Source organism: Galeopterus variegatus, unplaced genomic scaffold (assembly GCF_000696425.1).
Source record: "Galeopterus variegatus unplaced genomic scaffold, G_variegatus-3.0.2 Scaffold104, whole genome shotgun sequence".
NCBI classification, from domain to species: domain Eukaryota; kingdom Metazoa; phylum Chordata; class Mammalia; order Dermoptera; family Cynocephalidae; genus Galeopterus; species Galeopterus variegatus.
The window spans coordinates 524386-538301 of record NW_007726215.1 but is presented as its reverse complement, the minus strand read 5'-3'; the positions used below and the strand labels follow the sequence as shown (position 1 = coordinate 538301).

Here is a 13916-nt window from a genome sequence, read left to right as displayed (position 1 = left end):
AGCTTAAACAAATATTGCTCAATTTATCTGACTATTCTGAGCAGTGGCATTAAATTAGCATCTATGTATATATCTGTATATTTTACCTTAAGGGGACCATGATTTTTCAGTTCTGATGCCATAAACAGATATGCTGCAGGACACTGCTTGTAAAATATATTTTAATTTTGCTGTAATGTTTGCTAGAACCTGTTCTTCTATCAAAGTAGTCTAGGACGTGATAAGCAAAGAATAATGAGGATAAATTTGGGAATTCACACAGTCCTATTTATAAAATTTCTCCTATTTTAAGTAAAATGATTTTCACAGAGAGATATCTGCCCTGGATCGGGTTTGGTTCTCATTAGTATTGTCAGTATAACAATACAAATTTTTTAAGTTTGTGTTTAACTTACTTCCTTAAAAGATTTTTAACTGTCAGCTGTCCTGCTCTGCCTTCTGACTTGCTCTACAACCTGGGAGGCAGAAAATTCAAGAGTTCCCCTATTTTTCAAACTCTCTCTTATCTTAAAATATTGCAGTTTTTGAAAATGGCCTTTAATCACTTACGAATCTTCAACCTCAGCATTACATATTTTCACCCTCACCAGAACATTGTTGTTAATCTGTATATTTTTCCTCAGAAAATGACTGTGATTACCTACTGGGGCATAAATGATAAGGAGGAAAAGATACTTATGGAGTGGTTGGGAAAGGAATAAGGAAGGAATGTTTTAGAAGTTTACATAAAATGGTGAACTAGGTATTTTCAATACCTCTGGGATGTTTGTTCTATAATCTGGGCATTCCACGTTTTGATATGTAGAATTAGGTTTTTTAAAAAGTATGCTTGCATAGATTAGCACCATCATAGCTACCCCCAAAGGGCAAAGAAAAGCATGAAAATAAAATGAGAAATTGTGACTTGCCACTAAGCATCCTGAGTTACCAGAGGCATAGCAGCTAGCGTGCCACTTCATAAGTATAAATACTTAGTTGCTTTTGACTCTTATTGAAAAAATAATATCTTTCCCCCTGTTTGTCACTAGAACTGCTACCAGAAGAAAAGCCCTTCGTTTGCTCCAAATAAGCACCTCTGTTTTTCACAGCTTGCAGTAATGCTTAAAGTAAATAAGTTCTTGTGCGGCTAGCACTGTTGGATTCATTCAATTGCCTGAACAAAGCTATTGTTTAGGGGTTTACAACAAGCCTTTTCTCTGTTTCCTTTAAAAGAATCTTCCTTGTTCCTGTGCTTGGCATGCTTAGTATAGTAAGCCTTTCTACAGTTTTCAAATGCTAAAGATAATTTCCCCCCACAGAAGAAATGAAGGAAGACTATGACACTATGGGGCCAGAAGCCACGATTCAGACCACAGTTAACAATGGTACAGGTAAGTTATGTTTACTGTGCAAAGATTAGATCTGCCTGTGCCATGTGGATTCAGTGAGTCAAGGAAAGAAACACTGACCATCCATTCATATCTCCATGACTTAACAAGTCAGTCAGAACTTACAGATCTCTGGTTTTGTTTCAAATCAGAATTTTCTACATTTTGTTATTTTATTAAGCAAATATATCTTTCATTCTTAGAATGCCCCTAATTTGCCTCTGAAGCTCAAGAATATTGAACTGTTTGAATGGATCCTTTCAGAGCATGAGCTGGGTGAATTTCCAGTAGTAATTTTTAAAAGACTGCAAAAATAATTTTAAAAATTGAATATAATAGTCCTCTGCTACCCACCACTTGGTATCAGTCATTGAGAATTCAAATGATATGGTGTAATTTAGACTGTAAAACTGTTTTTTCAGATAGGCAAATTTTCATGAACATTCCTTGCAAAAATTTATCATCTGAGTTCCTTTTTTCCTTCACTTTTAACTCTCCACATCTTTTAGCCCCTCTAAATAATGTTTTCCAGGCAGACATTTTAGAGAAGAATTGACAATTTCACTTCCTATGAATGAAGCTAAAAATTTACAGTGGGAAGGCAGTGATTGGTGTTTTGTTCTACTTTGCTACTGCTGTAGAATGGAGTTGCAGGACAATTGTGACGTTCCATGATTTTTCCCCAAAACGGAATGGCATCTTCTCTGGAATTCTCATGTCACCAGCACAAATTTACATTGACTCTCTGTTTATCTCCCCTTGCCTGGGTGAGACTAATTATTTCTGGTGTTTCAAACAATTCTCCACACTACCATTACAAATATTAGCATAGTGCCCAGTATAAAACTATCTTCCAAAACAAAACCCCCAAAATTACATAACTATTTCTACTTAACTCCTCTCTAGTGAAAAAAAACTTGCAGTTTTATGAAGTTCCAGAAATGTAAATAATTAAGATTCATATCTTCCTTGTGTTGATACACATCATAATAAACTGTTCATGCTGCGTTTCTATTTAGAATGCTCTTCTAAATAACTTAAAAGACCCTAAATCACTTTTTTGGGTGTAAAATATGAGAAATAATGAAAAACTATTGAAATTTTTTATTCACTTGAATAATGTCTGTTTAAGGTACAAAAATGAAACTGTACAATAGGTGGTTATAGGAAAAGTATAGAATTAGGAACTAATAATTCTGATTTTTAGACACAGCTCTGGCAATAACTAGAATGTGACCTTGGGCAACTCGGTTACACTCTTTGGAACTCCATTTCTTCCCTGTAAAATGAATATATCAAATTAGTTCCTTGCTAAGAATACTTCTAGCTTTAATATTCTATGTTGCAGGGGTACTGTGTCCATGTAAAAATAGAAACAAGACAAAATAACTTCATATAAAAACATAATTTAAAAGTACCATGAATTAGGGCCGGCCCGCTGGCGCACTGCTACAGTGCGCCGCTTGGGAGCGCGGCGGCGCTCCCGCCGAGGTTTCGGATCCCACATACAGACCGGTTCCCGCTCACTGGCTGAGCGAGGTGTGGGCGCAACACCGAGGGTTGCGATCCCGTTGCCGGTCCGGTCCCGTAAGGGCATGACACTGAGGGTTGCGATCCGTTGCCGGACATGAAAAAAGACAAAAAGGAAAAAATATACCAAATTAAAGCAAGAAGAAATTGTTAATATATAAACAAACAACTTGTACTGGACTGATTTATGTCCCCCCGAAATTCACTTAAACTTGAATTCTGTCTCCCAAGTTTATGTATTAGAATTGTAGCCCCCACTGTGACTGTTAAGAGGGTGGGAAATCCTATTAGGGTAATTGAAAGGTGGAGCCTTAAAGAGGTGATTGGATCATAGGACCGAAATAGCTTCATATTCCTTTTAAAGATAAACGTTAAATGTTATCTTCAAGCATAAATAAAAGCTGATTTTTATTACCTTTATAAGCATTTAAAGTGTCACAAAAGAAAATTTATCCCACAAAGTGACAATTTACTTGCTGTTGTATACACCTAAAGTCTAAAGTGAGGTTAATAAAAATTGTTCCTATTCAGAAGGCTTAACGATCCTGAGCATCCTTTCACCAAGCTTTAAAATCCCTTTTTCTCTTAATACTTACTGTTCCTTATAGTTCATATGTATTCAGTCAATAAATAAATCGATAGGTATTCATTGCATGTCTTCTATATATTCACTGTTGTGTGCACGTGTGGTGGAAGATGAGCCAGGAAGACTAAGACATAGTTATGATTTAATTTGGAAGATGAGACTAATAACATGAAAAAATAATGAACAATAAGTGAAAATATGTGACAAATATGCAACAAATGGTAGGAACCATAATTATTTGAATATAGAAGTGGGAGAGATCCTATGGGGTGGGTAATTCACATAAGGTTTTATGAAGGAGGTGGAATTTAAACTAAGTGCATTTTTAATAGTCATAGAGGAGTGAGAAAGGGCTTTCTAGAAGAAGAGAAGTATGTGAGCCAAGGAGGGAATGTGTGATATCTATTTAGAGGATAGTGAGTAAAAGGATTTGGCTGAATCAGAGGGTCCTAGGATGCAATTTATGGTAAATAAAGCTGGACACTTAAGTTGAAGCCAGCTGGTGGAGAATATAAAGCATCAGATCAAAGAGTTTGGGTCACGTTATACTACCATGATTTCTGTGGGGGAAAACTGGACTCTGAGAAACCAGCTAGAAGTTATTGTAGTTATTCAGGTGTGAAATGATAAAATCTTGTCCTAGGGTGGTGACATTGGTGAAATTGGCAACATGACTTCTTAACAACCAATTGTTTCTCTGGATGATGGAGGCAAATGGCTTAAAGATTACACATCTGCATGTTTAGAATATAGCAATGCTTGCTATTTCTAGATCTACAGAAGAAGAATCCACTTTTGAGAAGATCTTGAACCAGCCTTTAGATATAAGTATTTTCATATAAAAATTAGACATATGGGAATATGGAAATGTCCATTGGAAATGAGGAATTGAAACCCAAGAAGTCAGGGCCGGAGATAAAGACTTTAGAGTCATGCAAATATTTCAGATAGTATTTAATATCACAGGACTATGAGATTTACTATTGAAAGTATATTTACTGAAGTAAGTACAAATCTGAGGCCAGGGCTCCTGGTGAGTAGGGAGAAAAATCAAATTCACTGAAAGAAAAAAGATTATAAGAAGAGAGAAAAAATGTAAACATCCAGAAGCAAAGAAAGAGAATTTCATAAAGGTGAGAATGGTCAACATAATTAAAAGTTCAACTAACTACACTTGAAAGAAAGCTGAGCAGATACATTGAACTTGGTAATTAGGAATTTACTGGTGATCCTCAGTTTATAACTCTGCCTTTTAGAGAATAGATACGTACCTCTTTCTAGCCATAAGTTTACCACTTCTTAGGCCTAGCATCCTTTTAGATGCTAAATATATGTGGAATTGAAATAATACATCTTTTCTGGTTGAAATTACTTCTTAATGGACCATCTCTTTCTCTCCTCCCAAGTCCTACTCATGAAGATCCAAATTTTGGCTGACGTTGTCTAGCCTCCTGAGCTATAGTGATATCTTCCTCCAGTGAACCTGTGGGGTTTTGGTCACTTTATTGCCACAGATCCTGGAATTGTCGAGGTCAGAAAGTGTTTTTGAAGAAATGAGGGAGTGAATAAGAGACAAACAGCACTTGGACTTTCTTTTCACATTTTTAGTTTGACACATTTTTGACACCTAGCCTGAAGTAACCAACCAGACATTTTCATCTCCCTTTATTCCAATCTCCCAAACTAGAAAGCCTTAGTTACATTTGACTATTGTCGAGGCTTCATGTCCTCTATTCAGCCAGTTCACATCTTTCCTATAACACTTTTCTAAATGTCCACATTCTCTTCTTAGAGTCCTTAATTGCTCCTAGTGCCTATAGGATGAAACCCACATTCTTCAGTCCTGTATTAAGTACCATCTATTTCATACCAACAATGCTCCATTCTCGTCAGACCAAATCCCTTGGTGGTATCAAAAACTTAGAGTCCTTAATTGCTCCTAGTGCCTATAGGATGAAACCCACATTCTTCAGTCCTGTATTAAGTACGATCTATTTCATACCAACAATGCTCCATTCTCGTCAGACCAAATCCCTTGGTGGTATCAAAAAAAAGAATCACATTTGTACCAACCTCTGAGTCTCTGTCCATGCTATCCCTTCAGACCCTAATTTCTTATCCCCTTTTCCTGTCATCTAAATTCTACCCACCCTTCTGTTCTCCCGGGCCAGCTCACATCCCATTTCCTTAATATGATTATCCTTAAACATCCCAAACCACATCAATCTCTTCCTGCTCTGCAATCTGGCAGCTCTAAGGTGCACACCACTAATTTTAGCAAGTTTAATTGTTCCTCTTTATATTGTTTGCACCTATTTCACCTAGCTAATTTCACGAAGACAAAAGATTTCTTCAGCTGAAAAATGGGGTAGATTATCATGGTATCTCCCTCATAGGATTGTCAAGATCATTAAATAAATAAGATATATATTGGCATTAGTAAATGACCAAAAATGTTTGCTTTAAGAAAAAGACTATTCCATTTACTTTAGAGTGCTCAGTACAACAGTGAACACACATGATAGACATTGACTAGTAGAATGAATGAATGAATGAATGAACAAATGAGCAAAGAAACAAATATTTGGTGGAGAAGAAATGGACTCTGATAAAAGAAGTCACAGTAGGGGAAAACATTCTCTGTAGAGGGGTTGAGTCAGTATCTTTAGAGAGTGAAACCAGGATTTAAGTCTGATTTAAGTCCCTGAAATCAACTTCTTAAAGGCAAAGAAAAACAGCATAGAGTATCACTACTTTATTTTGCAACTTGATTAGAGCACAGCCTTGTAATACCTGTAATACCAAGGTAAGGGTTCAGATCCCCGTACCGGCCAGCTGCCAAAAATTAATTAATTAACTAATTAACAGCATGGCAGAATTGATTTATAATAACATAAAGCACTGCAAATCCTGATTTATATTAATAATTTTCTGCATTGCATAATTTCACTGGATTTAATGTTTGAAAAAAAGAAAGAAAATCATAATGTTAACACATAATATAGAGAATGCCTTTTTACAAAGAACCCTCCATCTTCCAGATATTAATAGGATTCAAATGCAGAATGAAATTATTAGATAAAATTTTAAGAGTGTGTGAAAAAACTATTTTCTAAGAGACTGGAGAAATGGAAAAACTTAGGAGCATTATAAACATGAGTTTGCCTATGTACTGGTAGTAACAAGGATCTCAGTGCATGATAATTATTAGCATTAATGCAGTTCCATGTGCATATCAAAACCCAGATAGTGCCCTGATGTTTTCCTCTTTGAATGTGTGAAAGTTATATTTACTCAGACAACCCAGTATTCTAGTTATAAAGGGCTATTAATAATCACCTGCATCTTCACTTACTTTTCTGGGGGAAAAAAATAAAAAGCACTTTACACCCAGAAATGAGCAAGGCCACTTTAGGTTCAGTTCTTAATCTTACACAACACAAGAAAATTCCCATGTAAGAATTAACCATCTAGGCTATAACTATAGTCATTAAACATGCCTCCAGTATTCTAATAATAGTGTATAAATTATTTTACATATGAGAGGCAATCTTTGTTTGTAATGCTCTAGATTCTCGAGTCAGATAACCTACATTTGCATTTTGTCTCTACCAATTACTTGTTACATGAACCTGAGTATGTAATTGATAAGCCTTCATTTCTACATAAAGTGGAAATAATGGTTTCTCACGTATAAGGCCTTACGGTAGGGATTAAGTGACATGTCATTTTTAAAGTACCTAGTACAGTGCGTAACACAGACTAGCCGCTCAGCCTGTTCTGTTTTGTTTTGCCAGTTTGTTTGCAACTCCAAGTAAGCTTTAAACTATTTTTGTTCATTAAGAAGTGAATGCATTGTAAACTGTTTCCTCTCTTCACACTAGTTCCTCATTAACTTCTTCTCAAGAAGACAAAGATACAAATTTAACAAATTTGTAATGAAAGGACTAACCAGTCAATTTTGAGAGCCTTTGCCAATTAAGTTCCTTTGACATCCTGGAAAACTACACAGACAAGTTATAGGACAAATTCTTTTCACTGCTTTGGTGATGCATTTGAGGTTAAAACATAAAGGTTAAGAAGGAGTAGTTTTGTTTTCTATCTTATTTCATCTTTATCTCGTATCCCTTCTTTAATTATAGAAGAGGAGGATTTAGTAGTATTTACAATGTTTGTGTATAATGATGACAAAAGCTTTCAAAGGTTTTTCTTTTATTTGATAACTGACTAGCATTGAGAATCCTACCTTTTTTTTTCCTTCTTACCCTCAATAACAATTGATAAACAACAAATGTTTATTGCTTGATAACCACTATGATACCTACATTCCTTCTTTTTCAGTCAGAATGTTCATTGTGTGCAGAATTTGAACTGAGACTTGAGAAAGAAACTTTAAGGAAACAGAAGATTTAGTTCCTGCCCTTAATGAACATAAAATTTTACATTGCCAATAGGAAAAACAAAAATAATAATGACAGGAAAACAAAATTTACAAATAAATAATTACAGCCTCATTAGCTATTCAAATCAAATCACTTATCGAGACCCTACTAAGTGCAAGGCGTTTTATTAGGCAGTGCAAAAGATACAGTGAGCAAAGAATAGTCCTGGTCTTAGGGACTTACATTCATCTGGGTGAATAAGACAATGGTAGATGCATGAGAAATGTGGAAAAAATGTTCAGCACAATGTTAGGGCATAAATGATAGTTCATTGCTAGCCGTTATTATTATTGATAATCATGATTATGAATTAAGATGTTTTATTTGAAACATAACAAGCTATGTAGGTTCAAATGCAGAGTGTTTAATACTGCAGAGGGTTTCTGAGAGAATGTAGGGTCAAATATTGGAGATAGGATGATAGAGAGGTGCCTTAAGGAAATTGCAAATTTCATGGAAGGTTTTCTTTAGGACAAAAACTTGCTGAACATGCCTCTATGCAAAAGACAGAGAAAGATAAAGGCTGAAAATGTAAAAGGAGGCTGGTGAAAGATGGAGTAAGTTATCAGAAGAGCTGAGAGGGAATAGCTTTAGATGAGAGCCATAGCAGTGGGCAAGATCGTGTCTTTTGTTAGGTGTAAGATCACAAGAAGACGGGAGAATGATAGTAGAATTTGGGTGAATCTAAGGTGGTCTAGGGAATTCACACCATATGAGTTGCACTCTTTGAAGTAGGTAGGAAAAAGATTATCAGCAGTAAATCAGTAGGAATCAGATTGGAATCTTGAGGAGTGGGAATTTAGAGTAATCGCTGTGGATGATATACGGGGATTCAGATAGCATCAGGGAACAATATCCTATTTTGAAAACATAGTCTGCCACTAGACTATACAATTATTTAAGTTTCTTTAGATATTTTTGATACTCTAGGAAGAGAGAAATTGGACTGTATCTTATTTTGGCAAGGCAAGAATGATAAAGAATAAAGGGCAGGGATGGAAGTGATTTCAAGTTCCAGGAAGAACTGAGGCAAGTAAAATCAGAATGAGTGAAATGGACTGGGGGAATTGTCAGGGCCTGATCATCACAATGAAGTACCTGTTTGAAGGGAATGAGGAACTGAATGATGGGGAAGGGGAGCAGGTGGAAATCAGAGAGTGAAGGTTCCTAGTGCAGGTTCTGAGAGATGGAATTGTACCAGGTTTAGCCCAGTACCAAGATGTGGTCATCCCTGTGGTTGGACAAGAGAGAGTCAAAGCACTATGAAGCCAAGATTCTGCAAGGACTACCTTTTAAGTAGTGAAGTTTCCCAGAATGGTAGCAATGGCAGCCTGGGGAAAATATAATCATGTGACAGGTGCCATTTTACTTGAGCTATACCGGCAGTGTCCTAAAACATGATGGTGAAAATGGATGACTTTAGACTTTAAAACGTTACAGTTACAGAGGGGAGGCTCTTTGAGGGTAGAGGTTAAATTTGCTTTTCTCCATATTCCCTCTCAGTAGGTGTAGTGTTTATACAGTGTTGATGGTTGATAAACAGGTTGTTTGTTGAATCAGTCAATAAATAAACAAATAAATGGTGAACAAATTGATAAAACAGGAACACTGGTTTGAAATGGTAGTGCAAACTAAGCAGTGTGTTGACCCAGCCTGTCTGCTCTGTGTGTCACCATGGATGAAAGCAGGAATGGCTGTGCAGGAAAAGTCTGTGAGGGATGGGATATTGTCAGGGGATGACACAGTTTCATTTAATCTGAAGTGGAACGCATGTAGGAGGAGATCATTAAGCATGTGGGAGAAAAACAAGTAATATGTGAAATGGGAAAGCAAAATGAACCGTGAATTAAGTTCTTTTTTGTTTCTAGTCCTAAGATAAGCTTGAGACATTTTTTATTTACCATGCCATAAAATATCTAATAAAATAATAGCTAATCAAAATTCACCTTTGCAGTGTACTTTGCAAAGTTATTCTTTATTGAGTGCTTTTAGAAACTTGATTAAAAATAAGAAATATCCAAATTAGGAAAATGTAATCCTTAAATGTTAAATGGAAATTTAAAATAAGCATTATGAATGGAGAATCTGAAGAACTTTTATGATGTTTTCTCTTTGCCCCAATAAACCCAGTTCTGGATCACCCAGTCAAAAAATAATAGGAACATAAGACTCAGAACAGTAGGGACATGAAAAAAATGGAGAAAAAAGTTAAAAATGTAATATTACATACATACATACAGACACACACACACACTCACACTGAAGTGGGCATTTTAATTGGCTTTCCCCATACTAATTTTATAGTGTAATAATGTTATTTACGGTTCCTTATAATAGCATGGTGATCTCTCTAGCACCTAAGGCCTGTTCAAATGGTTCCAATCAGGCACAATGAAGAACTAAAAAGATGGGGTCCTCTCTTCTCTCACATTGAGTCATTATGATATAACAGAAAGAGCAATGGATGAAGAGTTAGAATATGTGAATTCTACATCCAACTCTTCCAGAAATTAGTTGTGGAACTTAGTATGAATCATTAACCTCCCTATGCCCCCTATACCTTAGTTGCATGATCCACTAGATGAGGAAATTAGAAACTTTGGGCCTCACCCCAACCTACCCTTTCTTCTAATGAAATTCTACCAGGAGGCAGGAACATAGAAGACAAAGAGCTGGGCTGCTAAGGAGGGCCTTACGCTTAGTTGGTTCTGCTGTTACTCTCTTGAAATTCTCAACAATTTTATTTTACACTGGGCTCTGCAAGTCATGTAGCCAGTCCTGATTACACCTCACAAAATACATTAGAATAATAGCCGAGTGTAAACCAGGATGGGAAGGAGAGGGATCTGAGATTCACCACCTGAAGTACCAAATAGAAACGCCAGGTCAGTGCAGGTTCTCAGGATCTTTCCAGGGGTATCTCCAGAGCCATGGAATCCCAAACAAAGATCTAAACCTAGAATGAAAATCTTGCTCGAGCAAGAAAAAGAGTAATGCAAGATATAACTGCCCTAATTTGGTATTATTAGTGATACGCTTAGCAGGCCAGCAAGCAATTAGGCCTCTTTAAGTGTAAATTCTGTGCATCATAACATTAGCATAGAAGAAAGTGGGGGAAAGAGTAAGAACGTTTTTGCACCTTTATTATTCTCTGTGTTTAGTAACTTCCCATTCCTTTTATTTCTCTTACATGGAGTTTAAAGGAAAACTTTAAAATTAGCTAGCTTTCTTCTATGGATAACAGAAGTCACACAAGTTTGACCATAATATATTTCTCAGCAAGAGCTGAGTGGATGGATGGTGTTAATCAATTGTACAAGCTCAGTTTATCAGATAATTCAATTAGTACCTAAGTACTTAGCAAAGAGGGAGTCATACTATTATAAAGCCCATCATTTTCTTCTTGGTTGTATCTGTCACATTTTTATAGGTTAGAAGAGTTTTGTCATCTAGTCAGATATCTGTCATGAAAATCATCATTTAAAAAATTTTTTTAGTTAATTTCATACATTGATCTTTTTTAAATAAAGTAGAGAAAGAGATAGGTTCTGAGGAGAGAAAAACAGAAGTAACACTTGGCAGGTTAGACAGGAGGGTCATTTTCAGACAATAATCAGTGTACACCAAGAAGAGCCTGCTCACTTCCTGGCTAATGAATGCTGTGGTTTTACTAGCTTTGCTTGCTATTAGGAGCCGCTATCTCCGCTTCACAGCAAGAGTTCCCACAAGAAATAACTGATATCCTGAGCTTTTTGAGTGCCTCCTTCATTCATTCAACACATATTTAAGAAGCAATGTTTTCCTTGTGATGTTGTGTGTGACTTCCAAGCACCTCCAGAATATTTTTTCTTAATCTGCACATGTGGTTCCCCCATCAGAGAGTTGCATTGCTTTGAGTATGTTTTCCTTGTGATGTTGTGTGTGACTTCCAAGCACCTCAAGAATATTTTTTCTTAATCTGCACATGTGGTTCCCCCATCAGAGAGTTGCATTGCTTTGAGTTTTTAATCGAAAAGAATACTAATAAAATTCTCTAGTGAATAAAAAGAAAACTGATTAGGGTAATTAATTAATTGAAATTATGAAATTCTGGAACTTGGAGGCTACCCCCGGAAAGCACACACTGGCTGTTTTACAAATGAGAAAATAGAGATTCAAAAACAAAATACCTGAGCCAAGATGAGGAGTCCAAGGCTCCTGAACCTGGTGTAACCAATTATTGAGTAACAGCTGTGTCCCAGGCACTGTGCGAGGCACTGGTGATACAAAGCTGAATAAGACATGGCCCCTGGCTTCATCGGCTCACAGACATATAAGGGAAAGACAGAAACATGATGTGATAAGTTCAATGATTTATATGCAGAGGATAGTCAGTAAATGAAGAAGGAGCATGTGAACTTCGGTTGAGATAATTCGGCTACCTGACATGGGGATAATTCAGTGCTGTTCCCCAAAATCGTGTTACTAAGTGTCTTATCTAGCCATGTGAGGCAGAGGGTTGAATTCCTAGAGTAGCGGTTCTTAAACTGGGTATGCATCAGAATTTCCTGAAGGGCTTATTAAAACAAATTGCTGATTCCTTGGGTCTGGAGTGGGCATTTCGAGGAGGTTTCCAGGTAATGCTGATTCCACTGGCCTGGGGACCACATTTTGAAAACCACTGACTGAGCTGGCCCATTAGCTCAGTTGGTTAGAGCACAGTGTTATAACACCAAAGTCAAGGGTTCAAATCCCATACAGTACTGGCCTACCAACAGCCCCACCACCACCAAAAAAATAAAAAAGAATGAAAACCACTGACCGTCCTTTTGCGCACTTAGGCGTCCTGTGTCCCTACGAAAAGCATTTGAAGAGAGCACTGAATTGCTGGGCAAAATCACCTGATAAACCCATTCTAAATTTTTAGATTACACAGTAACGTAGATGATTGTATATTGTCTAACTTGGGAATTTTTTTTAAAAAGTCATGAATTCTATATTGTTCTGTACTGATAAATAGCAATTAAAATTGTTTGAGGGTTAGTAGTCTCTAAATCTTGATTTTCACAATCCCCTAATATAAAATCTAACTTTAAAATTTGGGGCTGGCCCGGTGGCGCACTGGATAAGTGCGCCGCTTGGGAAGCGCGGCGGCGCTCCCGCCCGAGGGTTCGGATCCCACATGCAGACTGGTTCCCGCTCGCTGGCTGAGCGAGGCACGGGGGCAACATCGAGGGTTGCGATCCCGTTGCCGGTCCCCAGTCTGGTACGGGGGCAACACTGAGGGTTGCAATCCGTTGCCAGACACGGAAAAAGACAAAAGACAAAAAAAAAAAAAGTAAATAAAATAAAATTAGATTCTGTCCCTGACTGGGCTGCTTCCTGCTATTGAGGGGGATTTTGATCCAGCAGACTACTACAGCTTCCCATTCTGTTCATTCTTCACCTCTCTCCTAAAGCTCTTACATGTGGGGAACTCTCATTGGCATCTGAACATGTGTTCTCTGGAGAAGCCATGTCAGAGCAGGGGTGTACAGCCAAGACGCTTTACTAATTCCCAGGAAGAGAAGAAAACTTCTCTGTTGCTCTTGGTGACCCTTCCCTGGCTCTGCACACGTCTGCCAGGTCGGAGGCTCCGCAAGGCTGCCCGTGCGGTAGTACAATGGGAAAAAGATCGTTCTCTTCCCTCCTGGTTGTTTTGGGATATCTAGTGCCAGTACATATTTTGGAAGCCTTTGGCAAAACTGCAAACATGAATTTTTAATGATGAAACGCTTATATTCATTAATCAATTTTAAACAAAGTAGCCATGAAAATTTATATACCTCAACAAATGCTGAATAAGTGCTTCTTTAAACTAAAAAATTCAATATGAATGACTAAACTAAAAATGATTTTTGTGTTTTCTTATCATCTAAGGTGTTATGAATAAAGAGACTGTTTTTCATAAAGATAATGAATACAGTTTCCTAGGTTTCTGATTGCTTCCACAGCACAGGTCCCTTCTCCTTA

The 13916-nt window shown here is 37.1% G+C and overlaps 1 protein-coding gene across 3 annotated transcripts in view; it reads left to right on the top strand.

Annotated features, from left to right (window-relative positions):
• The window catches only part of ZEB2 (zinc finger E-box binding homeobox 2), a 124308-nt gene that overhangs the window by 89040 nt on the left and 21352 nt on the right, over positions 1–13916 (top strand). For 2 of the 3 annotated variants that reach the window (XM_008584989.1, XM_008584998.1), the window contains exon 4: positions 1299–1370. The exons of the other annotated variant lie outside the window; for it this stretch is intronic. In XM_008584989.1, coding sequence (XP_008583211.1) covers positions 1299–1370 — 72 coding nt within the window. The remainder of the gene's footprint in view (positions 1–1298; positions 1371–13916) is intronic. 3 annotated transcript variants of the gene reach the window in all.